General features: G+C 46.9%; 1 protein-coding gene and 1 long non-coding RNA gene across 4 annotated transcripts in view; one reads left to right on the top strand and one right to left on the bottom strand.

Annotated features, from left to right (window-relative positions):
• The first annotated feature begins 2,146 nt into the window (after positions 1 to 2,146).
• The window catches only part of Lrig1 (leucine rich repeats and immunoglobulin like domains 1), a 104,806-nt gene continuing 86,728 nt past the window's right edge, over positions 2,147 to 20,224 (top strand). For all 3 annotated transcript variants that reach the window (XM_052721760.1, XM_052721761.1, XM_052721759.1), the window contains exon 1: positions 2,147 to 2,476. In XM_052721760.1, coding sequence (XP_052577720.1) covers positions 2,244 to 2,476 — 233 coding nt within the window. In that variant the 5' untranslated portion in view covers positions 2,147 to 2,243. The remainder of the gene's footprint in view (positions 2,477 to 20,224) is intronic.
• LOC128099864 (uncharacterized) lies at positions 3,376 to 6,944 on the bottom strand. The gene is made up of 3 exons (XR_008214582.1): positions 3,887 to 6,944; positions 3,637 to 3,696; positions 3,376 to 3,481 (listed from the first exon to the last, which is right to left on the bottom strand). It is a non-coding gene; the product is annotated as an uncharacterized LOC128099864 (long non-coding RNA).

Here is a 20,224-nt window from a genome sequence, read left to right as displayed (position 1 = left end):
TGCACATGTAGTACATATGTTGCTGCTCATGCATGCACATGCTCGTGCACACACACCAGTTAAAGCAGTGAGTAGGATGGGTCAGGCACGGTGCTTTCCTGGTAATATTTCTGAGGTATCAATTTGGCTTAATTTACACACATTTGAGCACTGCTTCAATATAGCTTGAGAGCTATGAAAAAAATTCGAGAGAAATTGGACAGCATTTATCTGATAGTATAAGCAATCAGAAGAAAGGGATGATCAAAGTAAGGATAAAAAGAACGGCAAACAAAGTTGGGTGTGGTGTCCACACCTGTAATGACGGTACCCAGGAGGCTGAAACAGGGGGATCAAAACTTTGGCTATATGATGAGACTCAAATAACCGAAAAAGAGAAAGGAAGGAATGAAGGCCAACAATCACTTGACTACTAAATTCAGGTCCAATTAAAAGACTCGAGGGATAGTCACATTTAGCATCAGAGGAAACCTCTTGAATGTGTCGAATGTGGGATAGAAAAAACCCAAAGTGTTTTGGTTTTGTCTTCCCAATGAACAGCTCTTCTACTCTATTTTTATAAAATGTAAGTTAGATTTAACGTGCTGGAACAAATGTTTTCCAGCCGACTCTGACGGCTTAGCTACCCTGTCTGTTGTGCAGTATGTTAGAAACTTGCATGCTCTTGGGGAGAGATGTATGTGAGACACCAGCAAGTCAAAGCGCCCAGAGTGGCAGGTATGTCTTACAGTGCTAACCTTATCCTCCCCGCCCCCCCACTGTTTGTGCACGCCCGCCTATGTTCATGCACTACTTCACAAGGCAGCTATCAACCCGTTCTGAACCGTATAGGCCAAACTTACAGGTTTTGTTTTTTCTTTTGACTGTCTATAAAGAGAATGCCATGGATGGTTTCTTGAAAATTGACTTTTAAAGACTCCGATTTTCAAAAATAAAACACAAGACCACAGTAAACCGTTTATCCAAGTCCGGAGCCTTTCCCCATACTATCCAACTAACTAGGGGCGGGGAAGAGGGCGTGCCTTGGAGATTGAATTTCTGCAGTACACATTCATTTCGGTAGTCAAGGACACATTTCTGAATTTAAGATATCAAGAAGAACGAGTTCGGAGCAGAAATGAGCTCCAGCATGTGCGAAAAAGAAGGGGTCCCACCTCTGAGGAAAGAGCTGAGAAACTCGTGAAAGTTTTTTTTTTTCTCCCTCCTGGAAGGCATCTGAAAAAAGGGTGTGCATTTGCTGTAAACCCACCGTGTTGTTTGTAGTCTGGGGGGGATCGGAACAAACCTAGGGTCCAGAGAGCTTCCAAACCCGTGCGTTACGGTCCCAACTTTTCTCTCCTCCCCTAGGCTCAAGGGACCGAACGGACCCTTAGGCCACTTCTAGATCCCGGTGCTGGGTAGCCACCATCCTGCAGGGCTCCTTTAAGAGGAGGAAGCACACCCCTCCCTTTCCCCGCCCAGTCCCCGCCCTTCACACCTTGGGTGGGAAAAGCGAGCGGAGGCGGGACCTCGGGGACCTTGCGCTCCTACGGCCTAGGAAACGGACCGGGGCTCCGGTAGCCAATGAGCAACGGGCGGGGCGGGGCGTAACTCTGTAGCCCTGCAGCCAACGTGGGCCGCTCTCCGCCCGCCCGCGGGCCCCAGCGGAGGGGTGTGTGAGGGCGAGCAGCCGGGGCGGGGCCTGGGGCCGCGGGGCCGGACCGCGGCGCGGCTAGCCGCTGATTGTTCACCGCGCCGAGGCACGGTGCGCTCCGGACGCTCCAGGACCGTGAGGCGCGTGGGGTCCACGGCTCGCAGCCCAGAGCCCTCCGTTAAGATGCTCGCCCGCGCCACGCGCAGAGGCCGAGCCTAAGCGTCCCTCAGTCCACAGGCGGCGGCCGCCGGCGGCTCTCCCGACGTGCGCCCGGGCTCGGAAGGCGACGCGCAGCGCGGCGCGAAGGACGAGCAGCGGCCGGCCGAGCACTCTCCGCGGGACTCCGTGGAGTTCGCCGCGCGCAGGGCTCGGCCCGGATGGGCGCGGGGGTGGCGTTCCCCGCAGGGCGCTGCGAAGCGGCCCGGGCAGAGCGTGCCGGCTGAGCGCCGCGGCCGCGGAGCCGACTGGGACCGGGCGTCCATGCTCGGGTGCGGAGCCTAGCGCCGAGCGCAACCCGCGCCCGCCCGCCCGTCCGCCTGCCTGCTCGTCCGCCCGCCCGCCCGCACCTCGCAGCGCTCGCGCCCCGGCTTCGCGGCGCGCTCCAGACAAGATGGCGCGGCCGGGTCCGGGAGTGCTCGGGGCCCCGCGCCTCGCGCCTCGCCTTCTGCTCTGGCTGCTGCTGCTGCTGCTGCTGCTACTGCAAAGGCCGGAGTCGGCGGGCGCCCAGGCCGGCTCGCGGGAGCCCTGCGCGGCCGCCTGCACTTGCGCCGGGGACTCGCTGGACTGCAGTGGGCGCGGGTTGGCGACGCTGCCCCGGGACTTGCCCTCCTGGACGCGGAGCCTGTGAGTATCACCTTCGCTGCTCGCCCGGGCGCTGTCACTGGGACAGGGCTGCGGGTGTGCACAGCCGGGCAGGGTGCGGAGTGCACTCTGTGGGGCTGGGAGACTTGTGGGTGGCCTAGTGGAGGTCGCGCGTGGGGGCCCGGGACAGAGGACTGGGTCTCTGCGGTCTGAAGGTGAGCGCGAGTATCTCAGGGGATTCTGGAGGAGAAGCCTGTCTTGCAGTGCGTGTTCTCGTGCACCCGGGTTCAGGACACGAGTGTAGGGGTGACTGAGTGTGTGTGCTTCCTGGAGTCTGCAGGCCAGCGAGTGTGGATGGGGTGTGGAGGCGAGCCACCGGTTTCTGCCTTGAAGGTGAGTGAGTGTGCCGAGGAGTGCGAGGTGCGTGTGTGTGGATGTCTGTGAGTGAAGAGTGGAGGTGAGCGGATTTGTGTGCATGCGAGACGGAGTCTGTGTCGGGATCGGTGGGTGTATGTTCCTTTTTTTCTCTCCACTAGCCCAGCTCTTTGCTGTCTGAGCTCCCTCAACTTACCCTCCAGTTGGTACTCCCTCAACTTACCCTCCAGTTGGTAATGAATGAAGGTGACTCTTATCTCCAATGTTCATTCTGTTTACATTATTTATCAGTGTTTGTTGCTGTCTCCTGCTCACCAGAGATCATGGTGGCTTGACTTGGCATTGGCCAGGGCAAAAGGAATCCTGCCCTGGAGAACCCAGGAGTTGAAGATCTTTGAGAGTTCTTGGAGATCTGAGTACGGCTGTTCGCCCTTTTCCGCCTGGCTGGCATGTACAAGAACTGTGTTCCAGATCCTTTCCTGTCTGTTCCCTGGGGCCCCCTTGGGCTTGATGATCCCCAGCGGTGGGTCCCACCCTCGAGTTTCTCCTCCATAAATGGCACAAGTTAGTTGTGGAGTAGTGCTGCTTCAGGAGAGGTTGCCGGGGCCTGGCTGGTCCTCTCAGCCTGTTTCACTCCGCAGAGGAGCATTTCTGTGCTGTTGGGATTGGGGCCTACAGAGGTTAGTGGGAGACTTCTTACAGGGGGTTTGGCAGAAACGGAAAGACATTAGGTTTCTGTCAACATAGTGCAATAGAAAAGCTTTGTTAGACTTCTAAAAACTTAGACCTCGGTTATCAGTAACTAGCATCTCTAGAACTATTAGTACCTTCCAGAACAGGCCTAGCATGAGTAGTCTGCTTCTCACTTGAGCAGTTGAATGTCTTTCCTAGGACATAGAAGAGGTACAGCAGTAACTTCAGTCATGACATTTGTTGTTTTTAAAAAGAAAAAATCGACGACACAGGTTTTAACCCACCCCTACAGACCTGAGCATTAGACTGCCGTGAAGGGGAGAAGTTAGTCCCTTTTTAACAAGAAGACCCTGTGTTTTCTCAAAGAGAGGTGTAGGTCTTTACCTGGATCACTTGAGCAGCCTGCTGTGTTGAGTCCTGAAGCTGGCTGAGACAGACCCTTTAGCTGTCGTGGCTCCTGTTAGGCTTTTTCTCCAGGAGTTGCTTCCTCTCTGGAGTTTACTAGTGAAAACGCATGGTCTTAGAGTGGGGTTGAACACGGTGGCGCTGTCAGTTACTGGGAGATGAACACACTGTTGCTCTTCGCTAGGATTTTATTTATTAACAGTTGAGGCAGTCTGGGGGTGTGGTTTTTCTTTGCATACTTAAGGTAGTTTTCTTTTTTAAAATTAAATAATAGAACCTTGTGGGTAGAATGAGTATAACTTCTTAAGTGTCCACCTGTTGGAAGAGTGACTTGCAAAGCCATGTGTCTGTCGGAGGCATAGTGAGGAAGGCTCTCAGTTTCCAAGCCACAACTTCCTGGAGAGGACAGAGTGTTCTTATTTGCACTTTCCTAGGTCACAAGACCCACCTTGCCTTGCCCTGTTTTGGAGCAGAACTTACTAGTCATTTTTAGGCTTTTGGTTGCCTCCAAAGTGACAATTCACACAGCGTAAATACCTTTAAAATTGCAGTCTGTTTTACTCACACAATAAATACCAGACTAGGTATTTTGAGCCTCGGGAGATTTGACTCTGCTGAGGATGGCTTTAGTGGATTAGATTGAAGATTCAGGCAGTGTGGTTTCTGGGTTAGTATGTGGTGATACAGTGCGCACACACACAAAAGGGTGTCTTTTGAAAAATACTTACTATGAGTTTTTTTTATTTCTGCTTAAAAATGAAATCAAGTATGAATTATCTTCAGATTTCTCAAAATATCCGCCCCCCCCCCCATATTGAGGGTTGACCCTAAGGTCTGGAGCATGATAGGCAAGCATGCTCTCTCCAACTGTATGTCTAATATCAGCACTTTCATTTTAAACCATTGCTTTTATTCTGGGATCTCCATAAAGATATTCGTACTCTGGGCCATGATCTGGTAAGACAGAAGTGGAGAAAGTCTCCATCTATAACATAATAAAGCATCTTGTATTTTCACTGACTTTACACCTTCTAAGGCCATTGTGTCTGCAGTTGCTTTGAGCTAGCTTACACGCCTCCTGTGAAGTAGGTGACTGCAGCCTGCTCAGTGTCGGGCTGTGGGTTTGAGATAGCAAGGGACCTGTGGCTTTACGGGACTTCTCCCGCTCTTGCAAACAGTACATCTACTTCTGGAGTTGCTCTTAGGCCAAGCACAGAGAAACGAAAACTTTTTCATAGTAAACAGAAATGTAGTGCGAGTGAGTCCAGGTGGGTGTTTATGGAGGGAGGTGGATTCCTTTCCAGGGCCGTGGATGACTTAGGAGTGCTGGAGCATAACTGAGACTCCTAGCTCATGGCATAGGTGAGATTGGCATGCTCCAATCAGAACATTCATACATAGCACCAGACCCTGCCAAGCCTTGCTCCAACTCCCAGAACCTTAGAAGAGGCTGACTTCTTAGAACTTACATGTTTGCTTTCCTTCAAACTATTTTTAAGAGCATGATTTCAGAAACTGTTGAAGAGGTATTAAAGAGGATTTACTTTAGAATCTTTCTTACCTGTCTAAATTTGAGCAGAGAGTTTAGTTACCACATACTGTTGGCTTTAACGTCCTGAGAGGTAACTGAAGGCCTATTGGGAATGGGGGGGTAGGCAGGCAGGCCTTAGGAGGGCAGTCCTTGGATTCTTGTTCTGTAGAGGGAAGTTAACAGGGATTCAAAGCAAGGACATTTAGGAAAGGACACCAGATGTGGTCGTCTTGAGTGCTGATAGTAAGAGTTTATTGATTTGCTTCTCTCGTATTGTGAGTTTGCAGTAACTATTAAGTTGGGTGGCTCAAATCTAGCTTTGCTGGTTTGAGGACGAAAGTGGCGGTTATGATTACATTAGACAATATACATTAGACAATATTGTAATCTGTGCTGTCACTGTATAGTTGGGAAGCAAGGAGAACCTCTGCCTTTCAGATTCTGTAGCTGTGCTCCAAGGGCCAAATGTGCAAGGTGTTGTGAATTAAAATTCTGGAAATTGCTTTCCATCTTATTTATGCAAATTAGATGACCACATCCTTTGAGGATCCAAACTGGGGTGTGTGTATGTAGATATGTATGTTTGAATGAAGTGCCCAGCTGGCCTATAATCCCTCCTTACCATTTCTTTTATTTTTATTTTAATTTTTTTTTGTCTAATATCACTTTAAGAGTTCGGCAAACCTTGAACTTGTTTTGATTTGGGGTTGGAGGTTGCTTGGAATAGAGGTGGATTTATTTATTTTGTGGTGCTGTGGATCCGAACTCACTGCCTGGGGCATGCTAACAGCAGTGCTTTCCCACCGAGGAGCTCTCCCATCCAGCCCTATGGATCTGGAGGGTACTTGCACCTTTCAAAGTCTTCTCTGTTGTGAGCTCATGTAGAAAAAGATCTGTAAGGCTGGAACCGAACCCAGGGCTCTGCATACTCTAAGCAAGCATTCTGCCAACTGAGCCACATCCTCATCACATTGTCCCCCACTCAAGGCACTATTTTAAGAATCAGTGTGCTCATCTCTTTCTATAATTACATATGGTTACTAGATTTCAAAAACTTTGGACTTCTGAGTGTATTATAGGCAGTACTTCTTGGCAACATCTTGAGAAGGCTTGGGGACAGTGAAGTATGCTGTGATAAGAGCTTCTTTCTGTCAGATGTGCCTGTGTTCCTGCTCTCCAACCTCCTCCCTCTCCGGTTAATTACGTCACCTGGGTTCCCTGGGCTGCTTCTCTGTCTAGTTGGGTCGCCCTCTGGCTGACCTTTCTCACTGTCAGGCTCCATGCTCACAATGAAAGAGTCTCTTCCCTTCTCTGCAGAAGTGTCTCTGTGGTGCAGAGCCTTTTCAGCATACTCCCAGGGTGGATAGAAATGTCCCAGAGCCCGCTAGGGGCGAGTGTGACTTAACACACCTAGCTCTGGAATATGCACCTGCTGTTGCCCGGAAGCGAGTCTGTGAGATGAGAGCCAGCTGGTGGCTGTTCAGAGCAGCCTATGGCTGTTTTAAAAGTGAGTGGGAAATCGAGAGGAGAGGCTCAGGGAATTGAAAGTGGCTGTAAGCAGTAAGAATGGCGGTGGTGGTGGTGACTCTGCTGTTGTCTGTGTCCTCCTCTTTTCCCTCATTTGTTTCAAACATAAAAGGGATTCTTCTTTGCCCCATAGGTTGGAAGACTGAGTTTTGTGGGCAAGCCTAATTTTCAACCTCATTTTCAAATGAGACTGGTGACATTTGCTCACTGGGGACCTTCCCTGCTCCTCAGCAACTGCAGTTTGAAACCCCGGGGGTCTTTTAGAAGTGAACAGGACTTTGGGCTGTGTTAATATTCAGAGTTGTTTACAGTGGATGCTCTTTCAAAGGCTGAATGCTTTGTCTTGAGACAGGGGGGAGAAAGGGGTGGAGGGAAAAATCCCAGGCAGAGGAGGGGAAATACGAAAAAAATGTCAACTGTTGTCTGGCCTGTGGGAGGTTTAGGGACCATTAGTAATATGTTTTTACAGTTTAGGGGGGTATTGAACCAATGGGATTCACTAGGGATGGACCCCATTACTTCGGTTCTTTCTCTGTGCTGGTAACTAGCTGGTTATCTTCTGCTGTTGTGTCTAGTAAAATCGCAGATTTGTTTTTATGGACCTTGAAGACCAGAGGTTAAACTTGGTACAGTGGAAATTGCATTCATTTATTGATTTGGCCCAAATAGTTTTATGTAGCGACAGAGATTAGGAGAGTAGTTCAGTTTGACCAGTTAATTGGTCACATACATAACTGTTGCTAACATGGCCACTGTTACTAAGCAAAATGAGTACGTCAACAGAGAACGCAGAACATAATGAAGATTTCAGTTTTTCATCAGTTAAACTGCAGACTGCCGATTTGTGCCCAGTTGCCCTTGGGTGGGTGGCCTTTTCCTTACCCCAAAGCCTTATGCGTCTATGCTGTCATGTTTTGTGTAATTTAGTGCTTCATTGGGGGGTTTAAAAAGATTGATTTTCATTATTTTTAATTATGTGCGAGCCTGAGGGTCTGTGTGGGGGTGTATACCCTTGAATGCAGGTGCCCGAGGTTTTGGGTTCTCCTAGAGCTGGAGTTATAGACAGTTGCGGGCTGCCTGACCTGGGTGCTCGGAACTGAACGCAGGTCTTCCGATAGAGTAGAAAGTGTCCTTAAGTGAACAGCTTCCTCTGGCCTTTATCATCTGCTTTTTGTTTTGTTTGTTTGAGACAGGGTTTCTTTGTGTAGTTCTGGCTGTCCTGGAACTCTCTCTGTAGACCTAGACCAGGCTGGCTTCGAACTCACAGAGATCCGCCTGCCTCTGCCTCCCAAGTGCTGGGATTAAAGGCGTGTGCCACCACCACTGCCTGTCTATCATCATCTGTTTTTTGACCCAGGCACGTTATGCATAGACATTTAAAACAGAGTTACACAATCTGCTAATAAAGGTTGTTCGAAATTTTCAGCAGTGGTTCCTTCCTTTCCCTGGGTCTTACACTCTTTGTTTTCCTGCCTTGACTTCTTTGATTCCTCTCTAAATGGACATTGGAGACTTGTACCCTGGTTTCTGGTGTGTGATGGGTGAGAATGATGTGGATGGAGCTTCCTTTACTTTTACTCTGCTATCTGTGTTGGTGCCATTCACCTTGCAAGGGTAAGGGTAAGGGGCACCCAGCGCCAACCCCTTCAGTTTGAAGTAGTGATGGAAAGATTGAAAGTTATTTTTAGAGTCCATTTCTGGTGTCTCCCCTCTCCAGCCTCTGGCCCCTTTCTAACCAAGGGGATCATAGTATCCTATCTTGTAGCTGCTGTGAGGATAGTTAAACTGTGCATGTGTGCCGTTTGCTTCCTCTGTGTGCTCCATCAGTTCAAGGTGGAGGTGGCAGTGCGTCCGTTCTCGTGACCAGTTCCCTCCAAGTTGCATTTCCCAATGACAAAGGCTTTCCTGGGGAAAGTTTCCCTTTCTGATATGAGGGGATCTTTTGGTGTGGGAGTATGGCGTGACTCACAAGCCAGGCATCACTCTCCAGCGACGGTTTTGGTAGTACATGAACACAGCAACAGGTAGACTCCCTGTGTGCCTTGAGAACCTCAGATGAGTGGGCAGGAAGCCGTACACAGTTGCAGTAAATTATACAATTAGCAAAAATTGTTGGGGTAGTTTAAAATCTATTCCAGTTGTATAAATACTGCCTGTTTAGCATTATTCTTTAGGGAGGGTGGGTGGGGGGAAAAGCAAGAAAGTGAGAAGTCCTTAAACCAATCGTTTTATCCCCTTGTTTCTCAGGGTTTCCTTGAAATTGAGCCCTACCCAAATGCAGGTAGCTCAGTAGCTTGGAAGAATGCAGGTGCGCTCTTCCAAATGAGATTAGGTTACAGTCTTTAGGGCCCGCTGAGCCTCATTACATACCCACCTCCTTTTGGAAAGACTTGAAGGAGAGGAGGTGGGAGGGGAGAGAGTTATTGGCTGAAGGCAGATAACAAGTTGCATTTGCTTGTGTCTATTTACTACGGTACAGTAACTTGTAGGGGACAGCGAACACAGGGCCATCTGAGGAACCTGGCAAGGATGCACCTTGAGAAGCCGTTTGCTATTGCTCCTGGTGCACCTGTCCGTGAATCTTTCCCCCTTGTGAATGGCCATGATTCACAGCCTTGCCCACATGAACGGCTGCAATTGTTTGCACCCTTATTACTATTTAATCTAACCTAACCGGTAAGGCCCATTGTGCTAACAACCAATCCGTTCATCTCCGTGAGGCGGGATTCATCGATGCTTCCTTGTGAACCAGGATGCCGGTTCCAATCACCGCTCCTTGAGTTTGTTTTGGCAAAAGACAAGAAAGGGTGGTTTGTCTTTAAAAGTCTTTGTGATGCATAGGTCTCTCACCTTTTTTGATCAGCAGGAATTGGAAATGAATGAGTACCATTTTAAAAGCTGGTTTAAAAACAAAGCAAACCCCCTTAAAATTCGCCTTCTGTGGCTTCTTTGTGCAGCAGGGAAGAGTTGCTCCCTCCTGCCTGTCCTTTGACCTTTCTACTAATTTATAATTTGTTGTTCAAACCATTCACTGCTCATCTCAGCAGAGCACATATTGCACTGTTGAATTCTTTGTTCTGGATTACCTGCTTTTGATGGCCGTTCGGGGACCCTTAGGACTGAGCGCCTGAACTGGGACATAGAGCACCTAGGTAGCTCCAGGTCCTGTGGTTCCAGTGCCCTGCCTTTGAAAGCCTTTGCATCTGAAGCATTGGCACTGTGGGTTGGATAACAAGAAAGGGCAGTGAAAACTGTCAGCTGACTGGGACGAGCCTGTTGCCAAGAGAACTTTTATTCTTAGGAGACGATTAGAAAGATTGGCCTTCAAACCACTTTGGAGTTAAGGAAATGTTTGCCGTGAACTAGATGCTTTAAATAAACTCACTCTGTCAATGTAGGGGGTTTTCTTCTTAACATTATTTTATGAAGAGAGACAAGTGGGCAGTTTATTAATAATGTCATGAATTCTGGGACTGTCAGCTTCAATAATTACCATCTCGTGGTCTGTCTCATAGGCTCTATACCCCAAATATTCTCTCCCTTTCTACAGTTGTTTTTTTTAAAGAAGTAAATCCAAAGTGTGCAATTTCATCTGTAAATGTGTAGGATTTTCATTTAACAGCTTTTGGGGGACATATCATTCACATGACAACTATTCACTAAACGATGACTCTTAAAAAACGTGTAAATGAACAAGTTCTGAAAAAAATTTATGTGTTTACAGAATGTTTACTGAGCACATATTTCATGCACTGTGGTTTTTTTATGTTCTCAAATTACAGGTTATTTGTTTCCCTACCTTTGCTTTTGTGGGGAGTGTTTTAAAAGTTCTTATGTTCGAGCTCCTTGCCAGAATGTGCAATTCTTACGAGTTTTCTTCTTTTGCCATAGATCCCTTAATTGGGAGGTTTCTTCCAAGCTATTAATTGTAGATTAGAATCTATTAGTGAGCAAATATGATTACAATGGGTCATTTAAAAGTGGTATTTCAGATATTATTATTATTAAATGTAGAGATAATTAGCCATTGGTTGTAGCTAAGTCTTGAATCTGAATTGAGTTAACTCTTGTTTACTTTGCAGGGCCTGACCCTCCAGCTGTGTCTACTTGAGTCTGCTTTAAATAGAGTTAGAAGCGCCCTATAAGAAAATCCCCCAAAGCTCAGAGCCAGCTTCCTGGAACCCGTTGGGTTCCTTTTTAGCTTCACACAGATTAGAAAAATGCTCCCTCCTCCTGGCTACTGAGTGGTTTGTGTTAGAGAAGTCCGTGGCTCTGTTTCTGTATTGTCTCTCTGTGGGTTGGAGGAATTCCTTTAAAATAAATCGATGATATTCATATTCTGTCTGTGAAAATCTAATTTTAGGTAAATTATAGAGCGTTTAGTGGTTTAAAAACCCATCCAGCATGTCATTTTAAGTTCACAGATCTGTTGAGCATAATTAAACTGCTGTCATATTTGATTAGAATGCCATTTACAGGGGATTCTCTCTGTCTAAAAACACACTGAAGAGTTTAAGAGCAACTTATAGGCAGACAAACCAAGTGTGAGGGTCTGATAGTGAGCTTAAGTTCTGTTTTTCAAATTTGGAGAACTCTCTCTCGTCTACTTTCTGATGTGGTATCTTGGTTCAGCCTCGCGCTCATGTAACTGATTTTCATTTTATTTTTTACTAAAATAATTTCGTGTGTGTCTGTGACTTCCTTTCTCCACCTGGGACAGTGTGAGTTTCTGGCACATGAGTGCCTAGTGTTTGCAAAACTTTATAAACAGCCAGAAGAGCTCGTAGCTTCCAGGAAGTGGGTTGTTGATGCAACCAAGTGATGGATGCTGAAGCCACTACTCAAGGGGGGAGGGGGGATTGTCCCCTCCTCTGCAGGAGAAGACAGCCAGAAACTAAGCGAAGAAAACAAGTATTTTCTGGCTACCAGGGCTGCCTCACTCCCAATTCAGTGTTTTCTCAGATCCAATGTCTATGTCTTGTTCACAAGTAATTTTTTCTTGTGGAAGAGGCTGTGCCTTGCCCAAGAAAAAAATTAGGAATTCTGATAGGATTTTTATTTTATTTTTGAAGTGGTTTATTGTCTATGTGTTTCTTGTGTATTCATGTGTTTGTATGCTGTGTGTGCATGTGCGTGTGAGCGCGCGCGTGCGCGCGTGCGCGCGTGCCCGCGCTGGAGTCCAGAAGAGTGAGTCAGATACCTTGGAGCTGGTGTCGCAGGTGATTTCGAGTCGCCCATCATGGGCACTGGGATTCCAAGTCCGGTCCTCATGACTGAGCAGCAGTGCTCTAAACCACTGAGCCATCTCTCCAAGTCCCTGAGAGAATTTTTAGATTCCCTCACAAGTCTGTTTGAAATAATATTTAGGAACGGTTTAATTATGTTCAGTTCTGGACAGCCCCCAAATAAAAGCTGTTTCACCTCAAGTATTAATGACTTGGAGTCTGTAGAACTTGGTTGCATGTTCTTAAATTTTCTTGCCTTTTGTTTTGTTTGTTTAACAAGGTCTCTCCACTGTGTAACCCAGGCTGGTCTTGAATTCACAGCAGTCCTCATGCCTCAGTCTCCTGAGTGCTATGGTCACAAGCATGCCACCACCCACCACGGCTGGCTCTTTCCTTGCTTAAACAAACAAAAACAGTAAGCAAAGAAACAATGAAGCTCTTAAAGAGGTGAAGATACAAATTTGCAGCTTCCGTAGCAGCTGTCTTTGGGCCCGAGGGGAACAAACAGGAGGCAAGGCTGAGTCCCCCTTCTCAGAAACGCTGGGTACTTAGTGCATCTTTCTGGAGGAGAGGGGCCCAGAGCTTAGACACTTCTTAAAGAAGTTCCTGACTCACCAGGGAGGAACAACTATTGACTGAAAAGAAGAAGGGATTTTTTTCTCAAGCTGTGGAGAATAAGAATGTGGTAGAACGGAAACTAGCTTGTGGCTGAGTCTCAGGAGACCTGGGGGTTTTGTCCTGGCTGTGCTATTGACTGGTAGTATGACCTTGGGCTGGTCCCCTCCTTTCCTACCTGTGAAGGATGTAAGACCTCATTTTCAGATTCTAGCTAGTGGAGGCAAAGGGGGAGTGAACTTCCTCATTGGATTTGCCGGTGAGAGAGTCAACGGGTCTGTGTATAGGATGCTCACTTGAAAGAACTCCGTGGGATCTGCGGATGGGTACCCAGAACAGCCAAAGGAGGGTGGAGCGTTAGGGGAGGGGCTCAGGGAGGGACGCTTTGGTGGGCCTTTGTTATGGTTAAGGAGAAGCAAATGCTGCATCTGTGAGCACTGGTGACCCTTTCCAGTCTGAAAGTTGAAAATGCTTCAGAATCTGACAGTTTTTGACATGACACCACAAGTGGAGAATTCCATCCTGGGAACTCCATTTTTCATGTACAAAAGTATTAAAATTAGTGTAGAAAATCACCTTGAGGCTGTGTGTGTAAGGTGTATATGAGTCATAAATGAATTCATGTTTAGACTTGGGTACCATCCTTATATAAATAATCCAGAAATTAAAAAAAAAAAAAAAGAATCAGAGATCTGGAAAACTGTGGCCCCATACATTCTGGTTAAAGGATTCTTAGCTTCCCTTTCCCCCTCCTGGGCCAAAGAAAACTATGGAAGCTGCAAACTTTGACTTAGCTTTTTAGGAACATAGGTTTAGAGAAAAGGCAAACAGGTATGGAATCATTTTAGTAGGGTTTTCTTTAGGGTTGCTGCTGGCCCTCAGTGAGTAGTAGGATCAGTGAAGTTGTCCCTAAGACTGGCAGTCCTTCAGCTCCGTGGGTCCAGTGTACAGACTCAGTAGCAACAGCTGCAGGGAAGGACACACCCACAGCAGCTCTGTCCTTTGGAGCAAGCTTGCCTGTGGTTCTATGCAGGGACTGGGCCGATTTCTGAGTAACTTTAAGCCATTTTCCCAAGGAGCCTTCCAGTGTGGAAACTCAACGGCCTAACATTTGTGTCGGTCAGTGATGTCTTTCTTCCATTTTTGAAGTCTTTCTCTTCTTTTAAAACATGATTTTATTGAATGTATTGTTGTTGTTCAGTGGACATCAAATTTCCCCATCTGTGGGGTTCCTTTTGAGCTAACACTGTTTTTAGAAAATCTTGATTCTCACCAAATAGAGTGGTTCCTAAGAGATTATACTTATCATGCAGAACCTAGTAGCTTTTGTTTTCTGTGTTCTGTATTTTTAAGTTATTTGTGTGGGGGTGGGGGTGGGGATGGGGGAGTCTGGAGGCCAGTGTTGGGTGTCTTACTGCTTGCTCTGCACCTTATTTTGAAATGGTATGTCACTGGAACTGAAGCTCATCCTTTTGGCTAGCTTGTGCTGCCAAAGGCTTCAGAAACTGTTGCTACGGTTCCCCTGGTGCTGAGGTTACAGGCACGTGATTCCTCATCCAACTGATTACATGGGTGGTGGGGATCTGAACTCAGGTCCTTGTGTTTGCACAGCATGCATTTTACCAACTAAACTATTCCCCAGCCTACCCGTTTTCTGTGTTCTTCATAGCCACCCTCCTTCCCGTGGAATTTGTTGTCTTCACTGGAGATTCTCAGACTTTTCCTTTTATACGTTCTTTTTTTTTTTTTGGTTTTTCGAGACAGGGTTTCTCTGTGTAGCTTTGCACCTCTCCTGGAACTCACTTGGTAGCCCAGGCTGGCCTTGAACTCACAGAGATCCGCCTGGCTCTGCCTCCCAAGTGCTGGGATTAAAGGCGTGCGCCACCACCGCCCGGCTTCCTTTTATACGTTCTTTATTGTGTACATTTTCATGAAATGAGGCCTTAGAATGCTTTTCTGTTTTTTTCTTTAGAGCATGCTCTTGGAAGTTAGAGCTTTGTTCAGGACTACAAACCCGAATAATGTAGTGAAGTTAGAGGTGCCGTTAGTGGTGTGTGGAGCCCCCTAAGTTTAACAGGAATTAGAGACTACATTAGGACTGAATTGTCCAAAAAGCTACTTTAAAATTTTTTTGCCCGGCGTGATGGCGAACACCTTTAGTCCATTTCAGCACTGTGGAGGCAGAGGCAGGTGGATCTCTGTGAGTTTGAGGCCAGCCTGGTCTACAGAGCAAGTTCCAGGACAGCCAGGGCTGCGTAGAGAAACCTTGTCTCAGAAAACAACAAACAAACAAATAATTTTTCATTAAGAGCTGAAGAGATGGCTTAGTTATTAACGCACTGCCTTGCAGGCATGAGAACCCGAGTTCCATCCCCAGAATACATGTAGTAAAATCCAAGCTAGATGACTTGAAATCCTAGTGCTGGGAAGGTAGAGACCGGAGGATCCCTCGGGCTCACTGGGCAACCAATTTAGTCTACTTAGTGAGTACCAGGCCAGTAAGAGAGTGTCTCTGTCTCCAAAAGAAAAAGTCATGTGATACTTAATGACACATGAGGTTGTCCTCTGACCTCCACATGTATGTGTGTACCCCCCACACATACGTACCTGTGCTGCCTTAAGCCTGAAGTCTCAGCCCTGGGAAAGTGGAGGCAGAAGATTAGGAGTTCAAGGCCAGATAATACCTACTGTACTGTAGGCTGAAGTGGAGGCCAGCCTGGACCAGATTCCACCTTGTCAAAACAAACGAAAGACCAAAACAAAAATCACCACAACAAAAAGCCAAATCCAAATGTAAGCCTTTTCTGTTGTGTTAAGATCAGTATAGGCAAAATGATTTCCCACCCTTTAGGAGCTTCATGCACAGTGTCATTTTCTGTTACTCCTGTGACCTTCCATGAATTTACCCTTTAACCTTCTCCCGAAGGATTCTCAGTCTAATAAGGTCACTTTTCACCTCACTTCGTCCTGAAAGTCATAGGGACTGTTGAAGTTCATGTCCCTCGGAATCACCAGACATGGTGTGTTGGTTGCCTCTAGACTTTTCTCTTTGGGGGGTTGGTGCGTTCTTTCCAGGCAGGAAGGATCCGTGGCTCCTTGCTCCTGCAGGGGCTTCAGGCTAGCTTCCAGGTGTGACTGTCTCAGGTCAGCTTGTGTAGAGGACCGAAGGGATGTGGTTCGGGGTTTAGTGGAGAGTGAGGCCCTCCTCGGGTGTGGAGGGTCTGGGTGGCCCTCGTGAGCTGGTGAGGTAAAGGGGTAGCCGCAGCCTTCCTCAGACGCAGTGCTTTGTATCCTGAGTCAGATTTGTCATTTGTCTGCCTGTATGTGAGAGAGAGAACCTTTGGAGAGAATCTCTGACACAAAAAAGAGATTGTGGAGAGGCCTTTTCCTCCTTCCTTATTTTCTACTTTCTGCTTGAGAACCAACCACTTCAAAGAATCAGATGTGTTGGTGCCGCAAGCTGAGCAGTTATTGTTGAAGAATTTGGAAATATAATTGAAAACAAACTGTTGGGCAGAGCAGATTGAGGCAAGTTCTAGCTTTGAGAGAGGAGGGAATTCCAAGTTCTTCCTCTATTTGGAGCTGATGTCTCAGAACACTTGTTCTGTAGATGAATCACCAGTGAACTCTACATCTGGGAGTTATATCTTGGGAAACGGCATTCTTTTTAAATGTGGAAGAGACATAAAAGCTTAAAGTTACAGTGCAGTTGGAAAATTGTAGTCAGAGCTTAAAAAAACTAGCATTGAGGTGAAAACAGCCACGAGATTGTGATACTTAAAATGGAATGTCCGTATCAGGGAGTAGTACCACAGCCAATGTACTTATTGGACCTCTGTCATTTGTTCTTGAGGCAGATAACATTTTAAGAAATGTCATAAAATCCAGCTCTTCAGAATCACTAGTGACTGCAAATGTGACTTGGAGTCTGAGTGATCTAAGCCTTTGTTTTGAACTCCTTAAAAAAGTTGAGCTTCTATTTGCCAGTGAAGGCCTGAGAACAGGTCCATGGCTCAGGGTCTGTGAGGAGAACATGCGCTCTCATCTTCTGTGAGCTCCTTCATGTCACAGGTTGTGGTTAAGGGGTGGAAGATGAAGCGGCCATGTGGTTTCTGTTAAGAGCGGCATCCCTGGAACCTGGCTGCCTTCTGAGTGACTTTGGTTAATGTGCTTGGTTTCTCTCTGTCTCGGTTTCCTCCAGTAAAATGAGGAAGACTAAAGTGCCCACCTTATTGAGCTAGTTTAAGGACAAAAAAATGACAGTGCCTACCTACCACGTGGTTGAAGTACTAACAGTTTATCTTCTTAGAGCAGGATACATGTGTTAACTAATTGGATCATCATCCTGTTGAAATACATCATGAATGTTTTATGCCCCAGGTCCGGGGTTGGTAAAGGACTGGTCAGGCACTAGCAGTTGCTGGAGTTCGAAGTCTAGTCTGCATGCACATGGTCATAGTAGAAAGAATACTCCAAGACCAGTCCTGGCCCTTTTTGTTTTCCTTTCAAGTCTGACTTCCTTCAGGCCAGTCTCTGACTCCTCTGCTTTTGAGTGGCTGGAGTACCCAGGACAGTTTTGGCATACAGTTGGTACTCTATTAATGGTGTCTGAAATGTGATTTTGCAGCACAGGCTTCTTCCTGGACTGGCTTGTGCTTTGCAGACTCTTTGGTGAGAAGGGTGGTAGCATGCACATATGCCTTGCCATCTGTTGTTTATTGTTTCTGTTAGGTTGTGGTTTGTGTTCCTGTTGCGTGTTTCTTTGGTTTCTGGAGCAACTGCGATTATTATATGCTTGGGGATCAAAAAAAGTAAACTATTTATAAACAGTAAAGTACCCTTGGGTTTGGAAAGTGTTTTTCTCAAATGCGTGTGTATTTGGTGGCTTTATTATAATCTCACTGATGTATCATTAGACAGTTTGCAGATTGAGGCTCATCTAAAAGATGGGCAGGTCGGCGTCCAGCCTTGTGTAACCAGCACACAAACAGCCTTGGTGATAAGGCCCTGGTGTTAACACTGACCCGAGCGGTGTATTTTTAACTCAAGAACATATAAACAGTTTAGCCTGCTGATGGAGTTTATTCTTGCCTGAAATCCTTGGCATGCCTTGGTTTGGGTGTTCTGGGGATACATGTGGTCTTAGGAGAATGCTGTGACCACCAGTGACCCATGGCCCCCAACCCTTCATTTTAGAAAAAGGAATGCAGAGTTGGAAGGAATGAAGGGAGATGCTGGTTGTTGATTCCTCTGGTACATTTTACATTTCACTTTAAAAAGTACCTATTCTCTGGGTCGTGGAGACTTGAGGCAAGAGTAGAGAGCTGTTGACTCACATCTGTTTTGTCCCTGCCTTCTCCCCACCCCTCTGGAGCTACAAGGGATCTTTGCAGAGTCACAGATTAGAATAGACTTCCTGCTGCTGGCTGTCCACTCACTCTTAAGCATCATAGTGCCTTCCTACCTGTTTCCATCTGCCCATGCTACCATGCCCAAGCTTTTTCTAGCTTCTGTACTGCCTGTTTGTCCTGTATGTCTGGAGGAAGGTTCTTTGGCTTGGAGGCTCCTGTCTGTCCTTCTTAAATGTTTCTTCCCCTGGAAACTGTTGTTTGCGTTCCCTTTATCTGGAAGACCCTGTCTTACTGCACATAGGCTTTTCAGGGTGTGCATTTGGTCGATATCTGGCACCCTAAGCTGCCTGACAGCAAAGACCAGCTTCCTTTCTAATGCTTCATTGTTTTCACACAACCTAGCATGAAGTCTGGAGCACACAAAATGCCCAGGCAGTACCAATGCAAATGTAGACAAGGGCATTGACATTTGTTCTCCCCACTCTGGCAGGGTCCTAGATAGCCTAGGCTGGCCTCAGATATGCTAAATGGTAGAGATTGACCTTGAAGTTCAGATTCTGCTTCTGCCTCCCAAGTGCTGCCATTCCAGGTCGGTACCACCTCACCTCTTTTTTCAAGGATAGGGATTGATCCCGGGGCTTCATGCCCCTTAGACATTTAGCCGACTGATTGAGCCAGATTCTTTGTCTCTGCTTTTCTAAGTTCAATAGAGATAATCGGACAGAATTGCTCAACAGAATAGCTCAGACTTCCCAGGGCTCATGTATCTGTCCATTTCCTACTGACCTATTTGTCTGGTAATTCCCTTCATCTTCTACTGAGTGCACGTGTTGAAAATTTAGAAGAACAGGAAGGTTTTAATACTGTGAAACCGGACTTTAAAAGCTGATGGACAGGCAGTGGAGGCACTGCATGGGACCTGTCTCTCACGTGGGGTCCCTGGACTCCACTTCCTTGCTGGAGTCTTCCCCATGGCTGTCCTTGGCAGGTGGGCCAGACTGCACAGTTCTCTTCTGAGTTGTGCTTGGCCAGGGCACCCACGGCGTAGTTCCGAACTGTTGACATGGTCTCTCATCTGCTCTTTTGCCAGAGCTGCCTTGCCTGGTGGAGTCTGTTTTGGGGAGGGTTGCTTCTCACTTAGACTAAGGCTGTCTAGACACCCTTCCCCTTGTGGTTATTCTGCTCAGTTTATGCTGAGCCCCTCGCCAGGCAGCTGGTTTTGGTTGCCTGAGCCCTTGGTTACTCTGCTAAGACCTCCCCTGACAGAAAGCATGACCAGGCCAAGGTCGTTTTTCTTCCTCTGCTCTTGGCAGAGGGAAGGGTTGCTCTCCTTGACGGGATCGAACACATGCGCATTCAGGGCAGATTACTGTACCCTCCGAGGACAAAGCCAGCATGGCAACACAGATCTGTAGGGAACATGTACAACAGGAGACTGGCCCCATGGACTTGTAAATCTGACCCTTTCTGTGTAGCCCCTGCTCCATCCTCAAATACACAGGCCCTCTCCTCATGGCAGAGGAGTCACTGCTGACCTGGCTCAATGTGGGTCCTCACTGGGCGCTTAGTTTTGCAGAGATGCTGCTAACAGAGGTCTTTGGGAAGCAGAGTCTGCCATGAGCTCAGCCTTGTGTGTTAGTTTTGATGATTAGAAGGTAGGTCTTGGACTGGGGTTCTGCAGGGAGGCCTTTGTATCTGCCTGGACTAGGTGGGGGAAGGTGCTTTGTGAGGAGGCTTTGTTCTGTTGGGCATGTCTTTATTTTTAATTTATATGGTAATAAATGTTAGTAATTATTAAATCAGAGGCAAACTACAAAAGAAAGGATAATTGACCTCATTATTCCGTGATAAATATCATTTTGTTGTATAAATTTGCAGTGATGTTTCAATTGAATACCTGCTTCAAATTATGGGTGTTTGTTTTGATATAATGATATGTTGTACAGTCCAGGGTGGCTTTGAACCCCACAACCTTCTGCCTCAGCCTCTAAAGTGCCATGCTTGACTCTAACTATGGGTTTTGGGTTTACTTATTTATCTGTTTATTTTTGTTGTCTTTTTATTCTTT

The sequence above is a fragment of the Peromyscus californicus genome, unplaced genomic scaffold (assembly GCF_007827085.1).
Source record: "Peromyscus californicus insignis strain IS unplaced genomic scaffold, ASM782708v3 Scaffold_6__1_contigs__length_162567912, whole genome shotgun sequence".
Lineage (NCBI taxonomy): Eukaryota > Metazoa > Chordata > Mammalia > Rodentia > Cricetidae > Peromyscus > Peromyscus californicus.
The sequence above is the reverse complement of the archived record's forward strand: the minus strand, read 5'-3'. Positions and strand labels throughout refer to the sequence as shown.